The sequence below is a fragment of the Bidens hawaiensis genome, unplaced genomic scaffold (assembly GCF_021521415.1).
Source record: "Bidens hawaiensis isolate Kalapana, Puna unplaced genomic scaffold, B.hawaiensis_p1.1 tig00032812_1, whole genome shotgun sequence".
Taxonomy (NCBI): Eukaryota; Viridiplantae; Streptophyta; class Magnoliopsida; order Asterales; family Asteraceae; genus Bidens; species Bidens hawaiensis.
In genome coordinates this window covers 76,917-100,332 of record NW_027495606.1, presented here as the reverse complement: position 1 = coordinate 100,332, position 23,416 = coordinate 76,917, and the positions used below count along the sequence as shown (strand labels likewise).

The 23,416-nt window shown below is 35.7% G+C and overlaps 2 protein-coding genes and 2 pseudogenes across 2 annotated transcripts; 2 read left to right on the top strand and 2 right to left on the bottom strand.

Moving 5' to 3' along the window:
- Nucleotides 1-851: 851 nt before the first annotated feature.
- LOC143584104 (beta-galactosidase 9-like) lies at nucleotides 852-7,890 on the top strand. Its single transcript, XM_077066232.1, has 19 exons — nucleotides 852-993; nucleotides 1,498-1,593; nucleotides 1,689-1,801; nucleotides 1,937-2,003; nucleotides 2,290-2,382; nucleotides 2,948-3,091; nucleotides 3,592-3,680; nucleotides 3,817-3,922; nucleotides 4,174-4,261; nucleotides 4,382-4,503; nucleotides 5,002-5,169; nucleotides 5,376-5,608; nucleotides 5,836-5,951; nucleotides 6,043-6,140; nucleotides 6,316-6,426; nucleotides 6,723-6,833; nucleotides 7,012-7,220; nucleotides 7,289-7,613; nucleotides 7,708-7,890. Exons 1-19 carry the CDS (start codon nucleotides 949-951, stop codon nucleotides 7,852-7,854), a joined length of 2,481 nt encoding a protein of 826 aa, XP_076922347.1. The 5' UTR covers nucleotides 852-948; the 3' UTR covers nucleotides 7,855-7,890.
- Nucleotides 7,891-8,524: 634 nt separating this feature from the next.
- LOC143584116 (ubiquitin carboxyl-terminal hydrolase 2-like) lies at nucleotides 8,525-11,085 on the bottom strand (annotated as a pseudogene).
- A 3,027-nt stretch (nucleotides 11,086-14,112) lies between these two features.
- On the bottom strand, nucleotides 14,113-16,224 carry LOC143584115 (pentatricopeptide repeat-containing protein At1g04840 pseudogene; annotated as a pseudogene).
- Nucleotides 16,225-20,615: 4,391 nt separating this feature from the next.
- Nucleotides 20,616-23,343, top strand: LOC143584103 (purple acid phosphatase 15-like). Its single transcript, XM_077066231.1, has 6 exons — nucleotides 20,616-20,916; nucleotides 21,391-21,588; nucleotides 21,715-22,045; nucleotides 22,161-22,378; nucleotides 22,458-22,648; nucleotides 22,860-23,343. The coding sequence occupies exons 1-6, from the start codon at nucleotides 20,616-20,618 to the stop codon at nucleotides 23,280-23,282; spliced, it is 1,662 nt and encodes a 553-aa protein (XP_076922346.1). The 3' UTR covers nucleotides 23,283-23,343.
- Nucleotides 23,344-23,416: the final 73 nt, after the last annotated feature.

Sequence of the window (23,416 nt, the reverse complement as noted above, 5' to 3'; positions counted from 1 at the left end):
TTGGATTTAGATCAAGGAAGGACTAAAGCTACAGTTATGTGAATGATCTTTCAATCATCGATTCCTCCATCTTGAAGCAACATGTGATTGTTTGCATGCGAATGGCAAGATATTTTATGGCAAGACAATAGCTTGACAGATGACCATTAGTCTTACATATTCATCTAGAGGGTTGATGGAATTGGTGTTGAATTGCGAAAATATGAGGTTAAATGATGCTTACCTATTGATATGCACCAATACCATCTCAATACTTTTCAAGCATAGTGCTTCATCTTTGTGACTTTGATGAGTATTTGTTTGAAACATGGAAAAGAGAATTAAACGTAAAGTGAAAAAATAGATATAATTTTCATTAAAAAATGTAATGGTTTAATATATGTATATATATATATATATATATATATTCTAAACAATGACTTTCTATTTGTGTTTAAGCCACAACACTCTTCAATATGAAGAGCCACATTGCTCCACTTCTGACATAATGTCGCATACGTTGGCTTTAAAGTTTGGTTTGGACTCCTCTTTAGGAAACAATACCGTCGGCTGCGCGTACCGCTCACGTGAAAACACATTTACAATTTACTTTAGTTTAAAAAAATAAAGTGAAACGAAAGAATGAATTTGATCGGTTGAATGAGTGATGGTTTTGGTGATACTGATGTGGTAACTAGCGATAAGAACTGGTCAACCTTATTGACTTTGGTAGTGACGACTATTAATCGGCAACCGATAGATCATCAATCAATCGGTCACAGACTAGACCAGACCAGACCAGACCAATCTCCTCCTGTACAGCTACTAACATAGCATAACATGCGACCTCTTCTTCTTCTTGTTTTGCTGCTGCTGGTTACGGCGTTGACTACTGTAACCGGCGAGTATTTTAAGCCGTTCAATGTCAGCTACGATCACAGAGCCCTAATAATCGACGGACAACGGAGAATGCTTGTTTCCGCCGGAATTCACTATCCCAGGGCCACACCACACGTATCTATCTATCATTTTTATTTTACAATTCACAACTATTAATTGCTTCCTGTTATTATTATTATTGGAATATAAACAAATAATTGATTTCTAGTTATCATCTACTAGATTGTGCAGTGTAAAATTCATACATACGAGTCCAAATAACTTAAAAAATACACAAGCCTCGGCTCGGTTCAGGCTTTTTATCGATCCAAGCTCAAGTAGGTCACCTGGCTCGGCTCGTTTGCACTCCAATAGACACAAACTATATTGATACCATAAACACTTTTAACATGGAAACAATAATTTGCATCTGAGCATTACCAAGCTCAAGTAGGTCACCTGGCTCGGCTCGTTTGCACTCCAATAGACACAAACTATATTGATACCATAAACACTTTTAACATGGAAACAATAATTTGCATCTGAGCATTACGACCACTTTTTACCAAGCATGTATTGGAATAATGGATGCTGTTCATAAGATGATAGTATTTTCCATGTGTGCCTTATCAATTTTAGATGTGGCCTGATTTGATTGCCAAGAGCAAAGAAGGTGGAGCTGATGTCATTCAAACTTATGTATTTTGGAGTGGCCATGAGCCAGTTAGAGGACAGGTTTGCAACTTACTTTATTTAACTGTATTTGCCATTTCTGTTCATGTATTCTCTTATTATTTCTTTTATCACTCTGCTGCTGCTGCTGCTTTCAGTATAATTTCGAGGGCAGATATGATCTCGTGAAGTTTGTAAAATTGGTGGGAGCCAGTGGGCTTTATCTTCATCTCCGAATCGGTCCATATGTTTGCGCAGAGTGGAACTTTGGGTCTCAACTTTTCTCCTTTTCTATTTAGATGTGAATGCCATTTGTTTTTGTAACTTTAGGAGGAAAACTGTTGATATACTTGGCGAATAAGCATTAATTAAAATACATTATAATATTAAATTCATGACAATGCAGTGGTTTCCCTGTGTGGCTTCGTGATATTCCTGGAATTGTATTCCGTACAGACAATGAACCGTTCAAGGTACAACTGGACCAGATAATTCTGTTTCTTCTGTGAAATACAGTTTTTTTAACTATATGTTTCTTTTATATAGCTTTTTTCCTTAATTCAATCTGCATTATAAAGTGGTATCTCAAAGAAGGTGTGCTGTTTGTTGTGTTACATTCATAATGATATTGTCTCTAAAAACAACCATAATTGGAAGAACAGCACCATTTGAGATAATGGACTGCCTTTGTGAGGGCTATTATTATATTTTTGTGCTATGGATTGCCACTGATAATGACTATACACCGTTTTATTGCAGGAAGAGATGAAACGTTTTGTTAAAAAGATAGTAGATGTGATGCGAGAGGAATCTCTCTTTTCTTGGCAAGGTGGCCCAATCATCATGCTACAGGTTGTTTTAAGTTTAGGGATAATCTATTATATGCCACCTAAATATTAAAAAGGACACTCAAATTTCAGAACAACGTAACATGCCACGCCACCTAAATATCAGTTTGGTTTGTTTTCACCAACTCTAGCTAAAAACATTGCAAAAAATAGTTTTGAATTTTGTGTACTTTCTAGAGTTGTAGACTGACAGAACTCTCCTAAATTCTCCTTGATTGTTTTTTCTAATCTGTGTAGATTTGAGTAAATTTTGTTACATTTTTGTCATCATACAACTCTAAATATAGCTGAAGTTTTAAAGCTAGGGGCAGTTTTGTCATTATACAATTTCAACATGTTTTTTGCTGGATTTGGAACAAACAAGAAAAAGTTGATGCTTAGTGCCCTATAAAACCTTTTGATACTTGTGTGGCCTTAGTGAAATCCTTTGAATACTTGGTAGTTGGGTGGCCTTTTATCATTACATTAGCTAGATGGTATAAGTTGTCTTAGAATGGTATGTGTTTTTTTTCTTTTTTTTTTTGTAGTTGTTTGTCATTGGGTTTTCATGACTTGAGTTTTTGTATCAGATTGAAAATGAGTATGGAGATGTCGAAGGCTCTTATGGCCAAAAAGGAAAGGACTACGTAAAATGGGCTGCAAAAATGGCTGTTGGACTTGGAGCTGGTGTCCCATGGGTTATGTGCAAGCAAACTGATGCTCCAGAATACATTGTACCTTTCTCCTCTGTTGACTTTACTTTCACAGAACGCCGTTCAGAGTTAGAAGTGGCAGCATCGACCCGTTCACATATGAATGGGTTGTTTTCTTTTTATGTCTAACAGGTCAAATGGGTAAATAAAGATGCAGCTTAATAAATAAAATGGGAAGGTTCAAACTAGACGAAGTGTCCTAAAGTATATATTTAATGGATAATATATCCAAGAAAATTAGATTTTTCATTGAAATGTGTTACTTTTGGAATCATAATTTATACACTAGTTATTTATAAGAGATCTTAGTTTTTGACAAAACGTGTATTGGGTCAAACTAAAATGATCCGTTTCAACCCCATAAAATTACCCCCTTTTGCTGCCTCTACTCAGACAGAATCTAAGTTGACAACCTGATTTTGTTTAGAGTTTAGACATGGGTTTTTAGTTATTGCAAATGGATATTGTTAACTCATTTATTTGGTTTGGGTTTCTAAATGTCTCCCCACTCTCTCCTGCAGATAGATGCCTGCAACGGATACTATTGCGATGGTTTTAAACCTAACTCCAACAAAAAGCCAGTACTTTGGACAGAAAATTGGGACGGATGGTATGCAAATCTCAACATATTTTTATATGCTTTCTCAAAATTCGAACATTTGAAAATTTTAAGCTTTAGGCATATGAATAAATAATCATTTTTGAAACAATTCGTTTATGCATCTTTTTCGTCATTTATTTGCAAGGTACACAACTTGGGGAGGAAGACTTCCACATAGGCCTGTGGAGGACCTTGCATTTGCAGTTGCCCGGTTTTATCAACGGGGAGGAAGCTTTCAGAATTATTATATGGTAACCTAAGCTACACTAAGTTGACATTCTACCAAAATAAATAATAAATAGCTTATCAAAGTTTTCAGTTTTACCATATCTTCTTACTACTGGAATGCTTAATTTCTGTGATTGGTGAAATAAAATTCATTTATTTACATCATTACATGCATCATTTCAATATAAATAGTATCTATATATCTTCTTATAACTATTTATCTGTAATAAAACTAACTAGTTCTTGAAGAGTTGTAATGTGTTTCATGAGTCAGTTTTTTGGCGGGACAAATTTTGGACGCACTTCTGGAGGGCCTAATTATGTGACTAGTTATGATTATGATGCTCCAATTGATGAATATGGTATGATCAATGCCTGTGTGTGTGCGAACGTATTGAACTTTTTACTGCTCATTGCATGGGTGTTGTTGGGTATTTTTGGCTATAAACTGAGAACCTTGATAATGAATACAATCTGATTAGGTCTTCTGAGCCAGCCTAAATGGGGGCATTTAAAGGAACTGCATGCTGCTATAAAGCTTTGTGAGCCTGCGCTAGTTGCTGCTGAGTCAGCTCAGTATATAAAATTAGGATCTATGCAGGAGGTTTGTGCAAGCCCTCAGCATTTACATTAATAAGCATGTATTGGTTAAACTACAGGTGGCAATTTCGACCCATTTGGTGGGCCAGTTCAGGTTATGTTTTATCTTAAATGGGTCAAGGACAAAATCGAAACAGTTAGCTTATATGAAACACATCCTTAGGTAGTTGGGTTCAAAAGTCATTCAAACTTCATTTTTAATGCATAAACCTTCCTAAATCATTTTGTTAAAAAAGTTGATTGCTATTGAAATACCACAATGTATTTAATCATATTTAACACTCCAATTATAATATAAATTTAATTAGTTCTGGACAAAATGTTTTCTTAAACCAACCTATTATGACTGATACCAAAGTTACTTGGTCTGACCTGTATCCAGTCTGCCCGTTTTACCACCTTTAGGTACTACCGAGTCACATGGTACCTCATTTAATTGATTGAAATGCATCTTGCAAAAATAGGCATACACAACCAATATTATCATTTTATTTTGGCACAGGCACATGTGTACCGTGGTGGTAATACAAGTATTTGCTCAGCTTTCCTTGCAAATATTGATGAACATAAATCAAGCACTGTACAATTTCTTGGTCAATCATACACTTTGCCACCATGGTCTGTGAGTGTATTACCAGACTGCAAGAACACCGTATTCAACACTGCAAAGGTTTGATTTCTGTAATTATGCACAAGCTTTGTTTCAATCTTCGATTTCTTTCTATTTTCCTTTGGTAGCTAATAGTGTGGGGTGCTTCGATTTGAGGGTATGGGCTTGATTGTGTTTAAGCCACCTTATATTTGCTGACTTGTATCATAAATCCTCATTGCCATGTCAGCATGTCTTTTAAAAAATGTATTTTTTTAATGGAACAGGTTAGGACACAAACGTCCATTAAAGTTGTAGATTTTGAGGCTACATCATCTGCAAAAAGTTCTGGTCCTGAGCACTTAATGATTCAGAAGCAAGTACCCCTCGTCTCTGAATCGTGGATGACACTTAAGGAGCCCATTGGTGTATGGGGTAATGATAATTTCACTGTTCAAGGCGTCTTGGAGCATCTAAATGTAACAAAAGACCAAACAGATTATTTATGGTATATCACCAGGTACACCATGTCATAATTATATTGTCATGGTTCCCTTATGTTTTGATAAATGATAAATTCTCCTAAAAATGCGCCTACAAGTGGAAATAGGAGGATTTGCAGGCACATTTTTTTGGAGGATGTATCATTTCACCTATGTTTTTATGTTCAAGAAATTATAAAATTCAAATAGAGCCTTGTTTGTATCTTCATTTGGGATGTTACAATGGATGTGTAACAAAATGCAGAGTATATGTTTCTGATGAGGACATTGCACACTGGAAAGAAAACAAAATTTCTCCTTTACTCAAAATTGATAGCATGCGTGATGTTGTTCTTATCTTCATCAATGAACAGCTTATAGGTAGTTTGCCATATTTCTTTTAATTTGTAGATCATATAATTACTAATTTATAAATTTAGTGCTAATGTGTTACATGTGTATTGAAATTAAGGAAGTGCAAAGGGTGACTGGGTTGAGGTTGTTCAACAAGTTCAACTAAAGCAAGGATACAATGACTTGATGTTAATTTCAGAGACAGTTGGTTTGCAGGTAAGTAAAACTTGCACCATATGCATTTATAAGCACCTCTACCATTAGTGTTCTAAGCTGAGAAAGACTCGTTTCTTTTATTGAGTGTTGATTTCTATTGCTTGTTTGTAGTATAGACTATAGACTATGAAACCAGGTTATTTGATTTCTAATGGAGGTGTTATAATTTCCTCAGAACTATGGTGCATTTATTGAGAAAGATGGAGCGGGATTTAAGGGTAATATTACTCTAACGGGATTCAAGAATGGGGATGTTAATCTCACATATTCACCATGGACTTATCAGGTACTTTTCTGATCTAATGCTTCTCAGCATTTTATTTTCATTATTGTTTGTTATTGAGGATTTGATGATCTGTAGTCTAAACATGAATCTTGTGATGGTCAGAGTTCGAAAATTTATCTACTAAAGTGCAAAATTTTCAACCTTCATTTCAAGTTTTTAATAACTACAGTGCACCGTGGCACCCTGTATAGTAAACTAAAGCAGTCTATCAAAAACTAAGATGCTATGTTTTTGTGATCTGTGGTGATCAAAGATTATTCTTCATAACCAAATTGCTATCTTTTATTTTACCATAGGTTGGGCTTAAAGGTGAATTCCAGAAATTATATGCTGCTGACAATGATGAAAGTTCGGATTGGACTAATTTGACACATGAGGAAGTTCCATCAATTCTTTCATGGTACAAGGTACAAGAGTTCTATTGAATTTATTTTCAAGATGTCAAATATTTTCTTTTGCTCATCAAGGTTGTGCCTGCTAAATAATTTTACAAGCTATGATAAATTTACTTCACACACCACCAAGTCACTATACCTTAAAGAAATCAAGTTAAATTTTATCCGGCTTTGGCATGGTTGATGGCAGACATATTTTGATTCCCCGGGTGGGAAAGATCCAGTGGTTCTTGATATGAGCAGTATGGGTAAAGGTCAAGCTTGGGTCAACGGACACCATATAGGAAGATACTGGACTCTCGTTGCCCCAGAAGATGGATGCCAAGAAACTTGTGATTATCAGGGAGCTTATAATTCAGATAAATGCCAAACAAATTGTGGAAAACCTACTCAGATCTGGTAGTTTCAAAACCGGAAATCATTGTAAAACTGACTGCGGATCTGACATAGCGGTTTTGATGAAACAGGTACCATGTACCAAGATCATGGTTGAATCCATCGGACAATCTGCTTGTTCTATTTGAGGAGACAGGAGGGAACCCATTTGAAATTTCTGTCAAGACGGTATCTGTTGGAGCCGTCTGTGCGCGCGTGTCTGAGGATTATTATCCACCTGTCGAAACATGGTCCCACTTAAAAGGAGAGACAGAACCAATAATGGAATTGCAGTGTGAAGACGGTTGTATAATTGCATCCATAGAGTTTGCCAGCTATGGAACCCCCCAAGGTACCTGCCAAGCATTTTCAGTAGGCAACTGCCATGCACCAACTTCATCTTCTGTCTTATCCAAGGTAAGATAAGACGCGCACGCACACATACTGTACATATAATAATATACATACATACATTCATGCATGGAGTAATTAAATTATGAATTGTTGACAGGCGTGTGAAGGAAAAAATAGCTGCAAAATAGAAGTGTCTAATTCTGTATTTGGAGACCCGTGTCCCTGGACTGTGAAAACGTTGGCTGTTGAGGCAAGATGTGAACCATTATCGTCATCATGGTACGCTGGATTATCAGAAATGTGAGTGCACGAAACAAGAAACATCAAAGCGCGCTCGGTCTTCAATGGTACTAAATTTCTACTAATTCTTGTACAATGTCATTTATTCAGTACATTCATTTAATCAAGTGTTGGGTTTTGTACATATGTATAATTATTATAAAAACTTTTGACTGTTACATCTTGTTTGCTCTTTGGAAGAGGTTTGTCTAGAACTTATTATTGTCATAAAATAATACCAAATTGAAAGAATGGAAAGTGGCTTGGTATAATTTGGAATCATGTGTATAGTTATATTATATTTAATATGTTTATATATTTTATCATCTTGCCATCTATTTAATCATCAGCCATTGAAATAAGTATGGCGCCTAAACCTATTATGGAGCTAACCTGTTTCAACCTGCACACATTAAATCCGTTTTTTTTTAGTTTGGTTTAACCCCAAACCCATTTTAACCCGTTGGACAACAGAAATAGCACATTTGGCAACTCATAGTTAGGACTGTTTGATGGTCATAACTAAAAAATAAAACCTGATTTTCCATGCAAACTTCTCGCACACAATCTCATGTGAAATAAAAAGATGCTACATTACTCGTCCATATATTCACACTATGATCCCTTAATTTCCCAAAAATACCGCTAAAACAAGGGACCGAGAGTTAAAACGCAAGATAGAAAAAAACAAGGTCTTACATCTGTTGATAGAACAAGATGTAGGCCTCACATCTTAACACTTCCTCCAAAGAAACCTCGCGAACATAAGCATCACTGGCATTATACCATAACTTACCTCCTTCGCCTCCTCCTCGTACATATGCTACGTAATGGCCGCCCCTCATTGTCCCCATATGCTCCACCACCCCTATTAATCTGTACTTGTATCTCCCTTCATCTTTGCACCTGCAAAGTCATCCAACAAACAATCATATAGCTAGCAATGTAGAGGTATCAACTAAAAACTATTTATACCTAGGATCCATGTAAGCCTCAAGATCAATGATCTCTTGGAAATCAACATGTCCGTTTAATTTCCTCAAACGCCCACGAGCATCTTGACTTGACCTTTTCAAGTGAATTGTTAAAATTGGCGGGGCACTATTAATAAGTATCCTCTTGGATGCATCTCTTGCCACCTTAACGCTGTTAGGTACCACATCATTATCATCCTCAACCACCTTGTAACCATTGTTCCTAACTCCTCCATCTTCAGATATCTCACCGAGCCCGTTTACAAGACAAGCATCCGTATCTTGTATAGTACAACTCTCTTACCATTTACCATACTACCATTTTCTTCTAGATTGCAATCACTTTTGCCATCATGCAACTCATTAGAGACGGAACACTCAACGCTGGAATCAGATGAGATACTTAAAGTTCCATTTTTGGGCCCGTTGGTAACTGATTCTTGAAGTGTTTCCTTCGGTTTCATCCTGTGTTCTACCGAAGCTTTTGAACATTGCTCACAATGCCATGCATGTTCAGTTCTGGTGAGAATTTCTGACGACGTGAAGTGAGCTAAACATTTATCCACAGAAACCGGAGAATCAGAATTGTCCACCTCTTCAGAATCAGAATAAAAATCATAACCATTGTTATGTGTGAACATAGTTCCATCTCCTGTAACACGAGTTGAAATCAGGTCCAAAGTGGGCCCATAAACAACATCAGGTTCATCAAATATGCTCCGAAACACATCAAAACCATTAAAGGTTGAGCTGATTTTTTCATCAGGAAGCAATAAAACTTCTGATTCTTGAACTAACCGCGGCTCGTCATCCCAAGAAACATCATTATCAATACCAAGATTTTGAACTACTGATAGGTTTTCATTTTGTGATGTTGTGTTGTGATCATTTGTTACAGAAATTGGTTCAAGACCGTACAACCACGAATCGTTTGCCTGCTCAGCAACGTCAGTGGCCACATCATTACCAATACCAGAATTTTGAGTTACAGGTGGCTTTTCATTGTGTGATGTTGTGTTGTGATCACTTGATGAAGAAACTGGTTCAAGATCGTTTTCCAGCTTAGCGTAGTCAGCGACCACATCATTATCATTATCATCCCATACACATGTGTCATAATCACTCGTTGGCTTCACAAAATCCAGCAATGAAGAAAAATCAAATGAATTCACAATATTGCCACTGCTATTCAACATAGTGTTTGGTTCAACATAATTCACTAGTGCCAAATTCTCGTCTGATTCCTTAAGTTTAACCTCGGATAACTTGTCATTTCCATTATAAATCTTCAGCCCAAAATTCATGTGTCTTTTAAAGGGGTGCCTTAGTTTCTTTGATGGCGTACGTTTAGATGCAGATTTCTTGGTCGGTAATGGTAATGAGAGATCTAGATACGGTTCATATACTACAGAAGTGTGCCCACACTCCAAACAACAAACACTGCTAGAAGTTTGTCCACCAAACATAGTATCTATAATACCAGAATTTTCATTACACAATCCATCAAGCAAAAACCGAAGCAACTCGTGACTATCCTGCTGCTGATACCCCTGAAACTGAGGAGCCACAGCACAAACAGAGTTAAAAAGGGCTCGAAGGTTGACCACATTTCTGAAGCCCGTTGACCAACTAGTCAAGAAAAAGTTCCTTTAAAGAAGCTGAAAGCGTTTCCTGGATTCATCCGACCTCAAATAATGATCGCGCAACGTATCCATTGCTAGAAGATTTTGCAATATTGGATTGAAGAAACAAGTGTTACCTAAATTAAGCAAACCCTTAACCATATATCCACCACCACCACCACCACCACCACCATTTTCTGAAGATTTGACATCCTCATATGTTAGAGTAAGACTGCCACTTCCAGATTTTTGTTTTTTGAATAGTTTAATAACATCTAACAAAATATCTTTCTGTTCTAAAGCATGAAGTGGAATGAGTGTATTACAAGTGAAGCACCAGCAAAGACCAGGGTTAGCTAACTGGAGGGCCAATGGATGACGGTTGTGTCTGGCATGGCGAGGGGCGTGAGAATGCGGTGTTGTAGGAAAGCTGATCCCACCACATGTACACTGCCCACATGCCAGACACACCCAAATTAATTTTTTCTTCTTGACTTTGAGTTTGAGCTTACCACCCCTTGTATCAAGCACTAGTTTCCTACAATCATCACATTGAAGCGACTCGCTTGACGACGACACTATCTTTGAATACAACTCTTCGAAACGAATGCCGTCGTTAAGATGAGAACATAGTACTGTTGCTGCTGCCTCTTTCCCCATTAATATATGTATATAAGTCAATCCCTACCTGCAAGCAAAGTAAGTCATCATCCAGTTGAAAGATTAACTACTTAAAAACTAATAATAATAATAATAATAATAATAATAATAATAATAATAATAATAATAATCAACAAAGTATAATAATAAGTAAGCAACACAGACATACAAAGAGTAAAACCAATACATGAATTTAAGCGGGAGCCTTGTATGGGAAGCACGTGTAATGAGTCTTTTGGACTTGTATACACACACACACACGTGCGCTACACAGCCGAGCTGTTGCCTAAGCTTTTGGTTGTTTAAGGTACTAACTACACGAGCTTGAGCGGCTTATTTAAAGTTTTTTGTAAAAACACATATATATGTATGTATGTTAATTAACAAATGAAAACAACTCATGGTAAGTAAAAACACCCACCCGTAAGTTGATGACATGAAGTAAGTACTATATATTGTAATTATTATTTATATTAAGTGTACGTGATGATCCATATATATATATATATATATATATATATATATAATCCGAACTTTAAAAAAAACACATTACATTAATGTTTATTATATATTTATTTTAGATTATATCTATCAGTCGTAAGAAGAAGAAGAAGAAGAAGACACATAACAAATAATATTGTAGGTCACTTATGTTGTTTACAGCAATTAACCAGTAGATAATTAGATATGCATACAAATTATAAAATAAGCTTCTACTTACGATCGACTTGACTTCCAGACGAGAGCCTTCTCTTTTCTTTCTTTCTTTTTTCTTTGAGGCGGTATTTCATATATCTATTACATGAGCTTGACCCCAACTACACTAGGCTTGGGCCTGAGACGTTTCTTTTTATTTTTTTTTTTAAGATTTAGTTTCGCTTGTTTATTATTTATTTCTTAAACTCATTTATATATAATTTTTTTATTTTTTTATATATTTTAAGAAAAACCTAGCTTATGTCAGGCTGCGAATTCATGTGGTAACTTAAACATACAAGTCTAAGAAAGGTAAACCGTAATAATATATAAGGCTCAGGCTCGAACTCAATAACTAAACAAGCTTTATTTTACTTGTAATATTATATATTGCATATTTCTAATTTTTTTTAGAACTACGACTTTCTTGTGTTTTTTTTTTTTGCACACCGCGCTTCCCAAATTGGACAGCCCCGTTGTATATTACACATTTTCAACTAACCTAAGATTTTTAACCGAAAACTTTCAAGATCTTTTAACTTAGAAAATATTAATAAATAAATCTATACATGATGCATATGAAAATAAAATGAAAAACATAAAAAATATATATATACAATTTTTATTAATTGCTTTGGTTATTAATTCTAACTAAATGTAATACCTTATTAGGGTTATAACTACCTCAATGTAGCTAGCTTTTAGTTTAATCTGTTGTAACGTAAAGCTATCATTAGTTATGTGACTCGACCCGACCTAAATAAAAAAATTTGAACACCAATTTAAGAGGCATTTTGCATTAAAAAAAATGGTTAGCTGAGATGGAATTCCTATACATGTTGAATTATGTTATGTGAGCTTGGTTGGCTAGGATTTCAATGAATAACATAGGACTTTATTATAAGTAGGATGTGTAGAGCGGAGGACTGTAGTAGGTAACAAAATAAGCTCACAGCTTATCCTTAGGTCGCTGGTTCGAATCCGGCAGGTCGGATTTTTTTTCATTTAATTTCTTAAAACTCATTTGTAAAATAAATGACATCTAATTTCAGGTTATAACCATACATTGTTTTAAATTGCCAAAATCATGCAAATCTTGTTGTTGGTCTCTTAAGTAACTACATTTAAATGTAAAACAGTGTTACCGGCTCCAATGGAATTTACACGCTGGATCATACAACAGTAGAAGCAAATCTATAGAGAACTAATGCAATATACAATCAATCACTGAGCGCCATGAGAACATAGTTTGTTGGCTACATAAAACCAGAACCAAAGCGACCTCAATCCCTTTGTGTATTTTTAAGTTATGTGTGATTTAATGCATTTCCCCTTGCTTTACACCTTAGCTCGCCTGTTTTCCAATGATGTTGCCATAATTTCTTTTCCACCACACACAACTTTGTATGTATAATTTTCTTAATAACAACGTTTTGTACCCTTCTTGCGAGATGTCAATCATTTACATATATATAGACACCTCACAATCGTTGAATATGAACCAACCATATTATACTGGTGTATAACTTAATAGCTAAGCTTAACCATTTCTCTAAGTTTTCTTTTTATTTTTAAATTAGATGATTATGAACGAAAGATCTCATGTTAATACAAGACACCTTTTTTTTCTTCTTTCTAAATACAAAGAATGCAAGTAAATACGGACAGTGAAACAAAACTCAACCTCACCATAAAGGAATGCTGCAAACTTTCTTCAGGCTAGTCTTGAAAATGAATTCCTGAACTTATGTTATAACTGATAATATCATATCCACTTGAGCATTACCCTTCTGAGATTCATATGGACTAATCTTTTTCACTGTCTGCAAGAAAACGAATCTGCTCAAGAGATTTTTCTGGGCAACTCTTGGCTTTATGCCTTCAACTCTTGTTTTGAACACCAAAGTTCTAATACATGAACCTGAAAAGGCTGCATTTACAATATGTAATTTAGGGTGTTAAAATGTGCTCTAAAATAACTACTGTGACTTGAAATTGAAATAATCAGTTTCGACTGTGCAGAAAAATCACGGTAATAGCAGAAAATGATTTACTGATTATTATGATAAGAATTTTCATGGTAATGCACTACATTAACAAATTTTAGTTTTCTACACTTTTAAACAATACAAAAAGGACACTTTGTTTTACAAAAAGGACACTTTGTTTTTGGTAATTCTAGTTAGTTAACATAGATATAAATGAATAATTCTATAGTTCTAGTTATGAAGTTGCTTGCAGTATAGCCATATATTCAATGCTATGAAAAATAATATTGTAACATAACAAAACCCTACTGCACATAAAAGATGGCATTTGATACTAACATTGCTACCAATAATCTTGACATGAGCAACTCCCATTTTTAAAATGATGAAACCGCTTTGTATCCCGTACTACAATATCCTTCTTGGTCATTTTGCTAGCATACTTCATTAAAGAATGACAGTCCTCACAAATTTTTAAATTTTTCACAATCCTAATAACCTTCAAATCATCACCAGAAATTAGGGCGAAAGCAAGCGCCAATTTCTCACTATGACTTCCCAAAGATTCTTCATTTTCTTCTTCTTCAATATTATGAAGCACCCACTCAGTTTCAGGCATGTAACCAAACTCTCTTGCATTTTTAGTAATTTCATCTAATTTCAAATGTATTTCATCTGAACGATAATGAAAATGATCGCCAGCTACAAAGCTAGTGACTTGACCATGTATTTCAATATAACTGCACCCGAAATCTTTAGCTACACTTTTATCTTTCATTTTGGTCCTCACCCTTTCTACATCTTGCCACTTGCCTGCAGCAGCATAAACATTTGAAAGAAACACATAACCGCCAGGATGTTTAGGCTCTAGTTCTAGAAGCTTCTTGGATGCATATTCTGCCATTTGAACGTTCTTGTGCGCGCGACAAGCTCTAAATAGCGACCCCCAAATGATAAAATCAGGATCTATTGGCATGTTTTTGATGAATCTTAAAGCTTGATTTAAGCGACCAGCCCTACCATAAAGATCAACAATTACTACATAATGTTTCATGGTGGGTTCAATCGAATAATCATGCGTCATTTTGTCAAAAAAATGAACACCCTGGTCAACATTCCCAGCATGCAAACAGGCGGTTATAATGGCAAGAAAGACCACCCCATCTGGCTTTATTCCTGCAGACAAAAAGACGACTTTAACATGTTTCTACAAACCATTAAAAAATACCTTATCCTTATAACATTAGTATCAATACGATAAATCTGGAAATAAAAGTTAACCTTGTACCGCAGACATCATTTTGTTGAAACAATCAAGAGCCTTGTCAAGATATCCATTAACGGCACAACCCCATATCATAACACTCCAAGTCTGAAGGTCTTTCTCTCGTGCCACATCAAACACCCGAATTGCATTCTCAACGGACCCACATTTTGCATACATGTCCACCAGCGCAGCCATAACACCTTTCCTCAAAGCAAACCCATTCCTCAAAATATACTCATGTATCCTCGTCCCAGTCTCAAGAGCTCCCGCTTTCGCACAAGCCAAAATCACACAACCAATAGTCTGATCATTCGGTCTCACACCCTGTTCCAACATCTCACCAAACATCGATAATGCCTTCTCATGCCCGTTTTGCGAGAACCCATTTATCATCGTAATCCAAAAAACCACATCCTTCTCCTCTGCATACCCCCAAATCTCCATAGCCCAGTCAATCTCACCGGCTTTCATCAACCCGTTAATCAAAGTACTCCAAGTCGACCCGTATTTCTCAACCGGCATTGCCTCAAACAATTCCATAGCCTTCCGCCATTTCCCAGCTCTAGAATACCCATTAATCAAAACATTCCATAGCAACGTACTTCTAGCCTCATCGCCTCATTGAGAACTTTCATCAAACACCTGGCGTGCACACTCCAATAACCCGACTTTCGCATACATATCCACCAAATAAAGCAACACGACCCGATCGCGCAGTAAACCCACCTTCAAAACGTTACCATGAAGCTCCATACCAACCCACCCTTCTTGTAAACTCCCTATAGACTTCAAAACAAACGGGAAAGTTAAATAATTGGGCCTAACATTGGACCTCAACATGACAAAAAAATACGAGATTGAGCTCATGTAGTAGCAATTATCGGCAAGTGCACGGATTAGTGAGTTGAAAACGTATAAATTAGGGTTCTTGAAGTGGCGGAATATGGAGAGAACGTGGTTGATGAAGGTGGGTTTGAAGGAGTATGATGAGATGTGTTGGGTGATGATTCTTGGGTTAGAGAACTGGTGGTGGGTGATGATCTGGGCGTGGATTTGGTGGAGGTGTTTGAGGGTTTTGGAGGAGTGGATTAGAGAGATGAATTGCATGGTTTTGGTTTTGGTTTTGGTTTTGGCGGGAGATGGTTTGGTGGTGTTTGAGAAGAGTTTATGGAGTGATGATGATTTCATTGTTTAGTGGCTGCAGCCAAATGGTAGGGTTTATTGATGCTTTAGACCATTTATTATAAAATGTGATTACATATTCTTCGATCAATCGATAGTCCTAACTTTACTCTTAGTTTTGGATTAATCGGTTAATGGTTAGATCCGGCTAAAATCTGAATTAATTATACTTAATCGGTTTTTTCTAATGAAACTCTGGCCAAAATCGGCGACGTCCGACGAGATTTTGGCCTAAATCAACGGTTATGGCAAGATTACAACAAAAATCAGGGGTTGATAAAAGTGCAATCAATGGTACTTCAGATATTAGCCAAAAGCTTGAACTTCATTACTTGTCAAATGGCTATAAATACACAAACAAAACGGTACAAAACTGAACATGAGAAAAAGCAGGAAACAAATTAAACAAACTTTGAACTAGAAATATGCAAAGACTAAGTGGCCCATGTGCTTGGACTTATTCAAAACATCCCATGCAACTATTTTCTCCACATGCAAAGTTAATATCCAACAGGGGTTTCCGGCAAGATTCTAGCCAATTTTTTGGCCGAAATGTGTTTGTGTGTGTATAAAATTGAAAATTACATATAAAAATGCTTGTGTGTGTATACAAAACTGAAAATTATACATTAAAGTCTGATTCGATTAATCGCTAGTCCTCACCCCACCGCCTGACTGATGACTAGCGGGTTTTACAACATTGGTCTTAAGGTTAAAACATAGATAGGGTTTTAACGGTTTGGACGAAAGTGTCATAAGTGATCAAACCTAATAGATAAAAATGTCACTTTACTCTTAAGTCTATAACCAAACCACAAATAAAAAAGTTATTAAACATATTTGTTTGATCTTAAATATTAAGTTTTTAAAAAGTTTAAGGCAGATTTTAAGATGCTATGATAATAGATCCTATAGTGAAAGTATATCATATACACTTGAATCAAGCAAATGTCCCCTTTGAAGGAATTTGGTTAAAGTCTTGTAAAGGAGTGTCCTATAGAAACTGTTTCTCTAGTATGCAAGTATCGGTACAATACTACATTTTATCCTCAACACGAGAATCATTTTGTCATTACAATCACCTTATTTACGAAGCCCCAAATATTCAATCCCAATGTTAAAATTCATGGTTCGATTTTGTTTTCGTTTTATTACATGAACAACCCGAAGATGCAATGGTCCTCTAGAAAAAGTTTGTTCGTTTTAGTTATGGACTTGTAATCGAGGTTGTCTTTCTCTTTCAATCATGTTTAAAAGATGGTCGAATTGCCATCAATCTAGTAGCGAATAAGTTTAACACGTTGGTGAAATCCACTTTTCTAAGCAATGTACTATTAGAATGACAAAGTATTGTTTTAAATAAAAATAACTGACTTTTTGTTGATTTATATTTTAAATTTAACCATGTTATATCAAAATAGACTATGTTATTACTTTTTAGCAAAAAGTTCAAATTTTAACCATTAAGGATATATTTTATCTTGTTTCCCATGTTTTGTACTATCCATGAGATAGATTCCCCTCATTAAATTTAATGGAGATATTCATTCATTTGCATTCATGGACTTGATGAAGACCACTACGTTCTCGGAGGTCGAAAACTAACTAAAATGCTAAGGTCTTTTTTTTATTTTCTTTTTGCGTATAGTGCTAGAGTGTATACAAAAATTATAGAATGTAGATGATATTCAGTGATAATGGATATGAAGCAATCATTCTTGCTTTGGTCCGTTAATAAATTACTAATTCTAAAAAAACTTTACTTTTAAAATCTCATAATGCATAACTCCTATTTAAAATAGAGGCCCTATTAAAGTGGAGGCCTAAAACCATTACCTCGTTTAACTTACCCACGAGACGGCCCTGGATGAAGATGTGGTGTTTGACCATTGCCTCCCAACTCTGGATATAAAAACCTAAGGCATGTGGTACATCTCGATCATCAAAGAGGTGATCCTAAAAGGTTACCAGAAATTTGAGCAGGTCGGTATTAATGAGTGTAAAGGTGACGATATGATATTACAACTTTCATGTCATATTCGCATCTTTAAACATAGACTCACTTAAATTGTTTGTATTTTGTCACGCAATCATGGCCGGCCTTTCTAACATATGTAAAACTCTACATTTTTTTTAATAGTGTTTGGATCCACCGCCAATACTTGAGTGAGCCTTCCTGAGACGGGATGTCAACCGTCCATACTAATTTTGACGCTCCAGGCCTGACTCACTCAAGAACACTATCAAGGAGGAAGCCCACCACTGTGAAAAAACCCCTTTGAGCCAAGTTTCAAACCTGAGACCTTTAGAATCCCAAGCCTTAACCATCACCCCCATGCCATTGAACCAGAAGGCCAATTATTTACAAAATTAAATGTATATTATTTAATATTGGTAACATGACAAATGACATTCAAATTCTTTGTCATGGATAATTTCACTTTAACAAAGAAGTAACTACGCATCCTAACTTTTATTTTTTCAGTTTCTTCATTTATTTGGAGTGGTTCAGTAATTTGTTTAAAGGCTTTCTATTATCCAATGATTCCATTGGTTTTTTATTCTCCATGTTCATGCATTGTTTATTTGTCTTTAACCTTCAAGTATTCATACAAAGAACATGAAGAACACAACGAACACAAATAAATTATAAATACAAAGAATACATTAAAACATTATCAACATGATAAACAACCAGATAATAATAAAAATAAACAAATAGTTCTTTGTATTGTAGATCCTCTATATCCAATAAACATATTTGTAAAATCTAAACAAATACAATAAACGTGTTTACACATGACTCAAGTTAAAATAAAGTTATTTATAGATCTAGAAAAGATAAATTATCTCACAAACAAATAATAATAATAATAATAATAATAATAATAATAATAATAATAATAATAATAATAATAATAATAATACACCACTTTGTTACTTTCTTAATTTATTTTATTATAAATACATTTTATCGTCTTTTCGTAGTTTCCAACACACGTTATCCTATAAAATTATCACAATTATCCAACTAAGTAGTTTGAAAGCATTTGAAAGTCATTATCCACTAACCCATTCAAATATTTTGCCAAAAAAGAAAAGCACATCAATAATTCGAGTGTGTTTGGATATTATTTTAAATCAATGAATACATTCTTTTAGCCTTGCACAACCTGTCTGGTCGAGTTGAGCTAAAAATTTTATCAAGACACCACCAATATACTATACGGACCATAATATTTTATATAGCTTGTATAATGTACTTAGACATCATATGATATGCATGACTCATGCGCCTTGTATGACGAGTGTTGATGTACACAAAGGTGAATATCCGTTTCGGGTTAATTGGTTTGCATTACTCGGGCTTAATGTTTGAAAGTCTACCTAAAACCCGACATTAATAACAACCAATTACGGGTAACATGTTTGTTCAGGTCGGGTTTCAGGTTTTTAACGAATTACAAAACAAGCTTGATATGTAAAATAGAATATTTTATCCAACCATCATTTTTGACTTGTGAGAGCTACTAGTTATGTTATCTTCAATTCAACCTTGTACAACTTAAAAGTCATCATCTTTATATGATGTGAGTAGTTATCACATTATTCATTGAAAGTGATGCATTAGTTAAACAATACATCATTTTAAACATTTATGATAATAAAATATCTGTTAATATAGTTCCAGGCTATACAACAAAAAGATCAGAATGGACTATGACGTATGAACTTTGATCGGGTTCGGTATTCAAATTATGGGTTAGTCGGTTCGGTCTTCAGGTTTAAGACCTTTGAAAGTCTTATCGAAACACATCTATAATAACGACCAATTTAATCAGTTTTAGAGGTGCACAAAACACTTAAACCTGAAACCGGACCCGAAAAAAAACCATGAATTGGATTTTTTTTTTTATACTGTAATTTTTACTACTCGACCCTACCCATAAGGTATGAACAGGGTATGCATTTCAGTAAAATACTCGTATCCGAAACCAGACCCGATTTGTACTCGGTAATACCCGAAAACCGGATTTATACACCTCTAGACTTTTGGGGTATGCGTAAAATAGATGGGCCTAGGGTAAGTCTGTTTTTAGTAACACCCAAAAATATATAAACTTTTGTAACCCATACTTGTTGTGTCACATCACACAACAAAACAAAACAAAACACAACTCAAACAAGAAGCAACATATAAATTTCAAGCATCAACCACCGGTTTCCGCCACGCCACCGTTATCGGTTGCTTTACAGGAACCACCCGGTTGCTGCACCCAAATCAAAGAAAGTGTCATTTAGTGCAACTTACAAAGATTCCAATAATATTCCACAGCATATCCCCTTGATCCATTCTTAAATTAAAACACTAGCTTTCACTCAACCCTTTAATCAAAATGGCATTCAGGATTGATTTAGAAACTGTGATCTTAATTGGGTATTGTTATTTTTCAATAATATTTGTGGGCTTTGTTTCTGGTGGTGAGATTGTAAAAGGTGACGGTGGGATTCCGACCACCCTTGATGGGCCTTTTACGCCGGTCACCGTCCCCCTGGACCAGAGTTTTCGTGGGAATGCCGTCGATTTGCCCTCCGAAGACCCGCGGGTCCAACCACCTGTTAACGAGCTTGAACCGGAGCAGATTTCGGTTTCGCTTTCCTCCAATTATGATTCTGTTTGGATTTCTTGGATTAGTGGTAAAAAACTTTCCTTTTATTCTATTTACGGGCTAGCGGCACAGCTTGTTGCTTGGTTATGATTCTGTTTGGATTTCTTGGATTACGAGTAAAAATATTCCCTTTTTTGTTTACGGGCTAACGGGAGCTTGTTGCCGGTTTTGATGTAAAAAAATGTATGCTTTAAAGAAGTCTTGAAATTTCAAGAAAATATTTAGTTTCAAGTTTACTGCATTAAAAAATCATGATTCTGACTCTGTTTGGATTTATTGGACTACTTATTGCCTTTTATTTCAAGAAAATCTTAAATTACAAGATTACTACATTAAAATCAGTATCAGGGTTTAAGCAAGACTAGCTAATTGCTTGTAAGATACAAATCATAAAAAATTGATCCTAGCTATAATATTTGTTTTTTTATGCCTAATGTGTATTTCATGTATGTGACTAGTGGTCCTAGAGTTTGAAATTTGGGTCTTTTGTTGAAAAATGCAGGTGAGTTTCAAATTGGGAACAATATAAAGCCACTTAATCCTGATAGTGTAGCTAGTGTGGTAGAATATGGGAAAGACAAATATTTAAAAAAACAAACACAAAAAGCAGAGGGTTACTCTCTCATTTACGACCAGCTTTACCCATTTGAAGGCCTTCAAAACTACACTTCTGGAATCATCCACCATGTTCAACTTACAGGTTAGATCCTAAAAATTATATCTTTTTTAATTTTCAAGAAAGTTTGAAATCTTGGTTCCAAAAATTTGATCCTTTTCATATGAAAATTTTCAAGAAAGTTTGAAACTTGGTGTGTGAATCTTGCAGGATTGTCTCCGGATACCGCTTATTATTACCGGTGCGGAGACCCTTTGATTGGAGCAATGAGTGATGTTTTTCGGTTCAAAACTATGCCTGTTTCTAGCAGTAAAAATTACCCAAAAATAGGCATTGTTGGTGATCTTGGGCTTACTTACAATTCAACATCAACAGTGAGCCATTTGATGAAGAACAACCCTGATCTTATGCTACTTGTTGGAGACGCAACTTATGCTAACTTGTATCTAACCGATGGCACTGGTTCTGATTGTTATTCGTGTTCGTTTGCAAATACTCCAATTCATGAGACTTATCAACCGCGCTGGGATTACTGGGGAAGGTAAAAGTTTACATCTTTATCAAAATTTTGATTCTTGTAACATTCCAGATTTTGGTCTTTTGTATGCTTTTGTTCTTGAAGATATTAATTAACAATTTGGAGTGAAAAATGTCAGGTATATGCAGAGATTAACGTCTAAGGTGCCAATAATGGCAATACAGGGTAACCATGAAATCGAAGAGCAAGTTGACGGCATAACATTTGCATCTTACAATGCACGGTTCGCGTTTCCATCTATAGAAAGTGGCTCAAAATCCACCATGTATTACTCTTTCAATGCAGGAGGCATACATTTCCTGATGCTTGGCGGTTACTCTGCTTATAATAAATCATGTAAAAATTCAATCTTTATTACCTGTGTTGACCTTTGACTTTTAACTAATATATTGACTTGTGTAATTGTTTCATATAGCCGAACAATTCAAGTGGTTGCAGAGGGATTTGGCTAAAGTTGACCGCAAAGTGACACCATGGCTTGTTGGTGTTTGGCATCCACCATGGTACAACTCCTACGTTTCTCATTATAAAGAAGTCGAATGCATGAGGGTAGCCATGGAAGAAATGCTGTATAATGCTGGTGTCGATATCATTTTCAATGGACATGTAAGTGTTTTAAGCCACCATGGGTCAATTCGAGCTGCTTTTAATTTCAAACGGGTCAAATGGGTAAAAATAAAAAAGATTTAACTAACAAGGAACTGGTCAAACATATGAAAATAATTAAATGGATTTATTCTGGTTAGCCCGACCTGAACCGACTCATACCAAAAATGGAAGTAGAGTGTTTAACTATTTGGTTGTTATATATTTTCAGGTTCATGCTTATGAGAGATCAAACCGAGTATATAACTACACGTTGGACCCTTGCGGTCCAGTGCACATAACAGTAGGGGATGGCGGTAACCGAGAAAAGATGGCAGTTAAACACGCTGATGAACCAGGTAACTGCCCGGAACCATCTTCCACACCAGATTCATTCATGGGTGGTTTTTGTGCCTCCAACTTCACATCAGGCCCCGCAGCTGGGAACTTCTGTTGGGACTGCCAGCCCGAATACAGCGCTTACAGAGAAAGCAGCTTCGGGCATGGTATTCTAGAGGTCAAGAACGAAACACATGCTTTATGGACATGGCACCGGAATCAGGATATGTATAATGTGGCTGGGGATCAAATATTCATTGTTCGGGAACCTCATCGGTGTCATGTTAAACCTCCGGTTATGCATTGGGATCAGTGAAATGAAACTAGGTTCCAGAACAGATTTGTATAGCTTATACAGGTCGATTGTATGCATGCGGTAGGGCCAAAAAGATAAAGCTCGATCCATGATTCGTTCGTTGTTTGTTGTAATGCATTTAATCAAATATCAAT

What these genes read in the sequence shown, in the direction of transcription:
- LOC143584104 (XM_077066232.1), top strand. Translation starts at nt 949, where the DNA reads ATGCTTGTTTCCGCCGGAATTCACTATCCCAGGGCCACACCACAC. An exon ending in ATGAGCCAGTTAGAGGACAG is followed by an intron (nt 1,594 to 1,688) that starts GTTTGCAACTTA and finishes TGCTGCTTTCAG; the next exon opens with TATAATTTCGAGGGCAGATA. An exon ending in CATCAATGAACAGCTTATAG is followed by an intron (nt 5,952 to 6,042) that starts GTAGTTTGCCAT and finishes ATTGAAATTAAG; the next exon opens with GAAGTGCAAAGGGTGACTGG.
- LOC143584103 (XM_077066231.1), top strand. Translation starts at nt 20,616, where the DNA reads ATGGCATTCAGGATTGATTTAGAAACTGTGATCTTAATTGGGTATTGT. An exon ending in CCACCATGTTCAACTTACAG is followed by an intron (nt 21,589 to 21,714) that starts GTTAGATCCTAA and finishes TGAATCTTGCAG; the next exon opens with GATTGTCTCCGGATACCGCT. An exon ending in CTCTGCTTATAATAAATCAT is followed by an intron (nt 22,379 to 22,457) that starts GTAAAAATTCAA and finishes TGTTTCATATAG; the next exon opens with CCGAACAATTCAAGTGGTTG.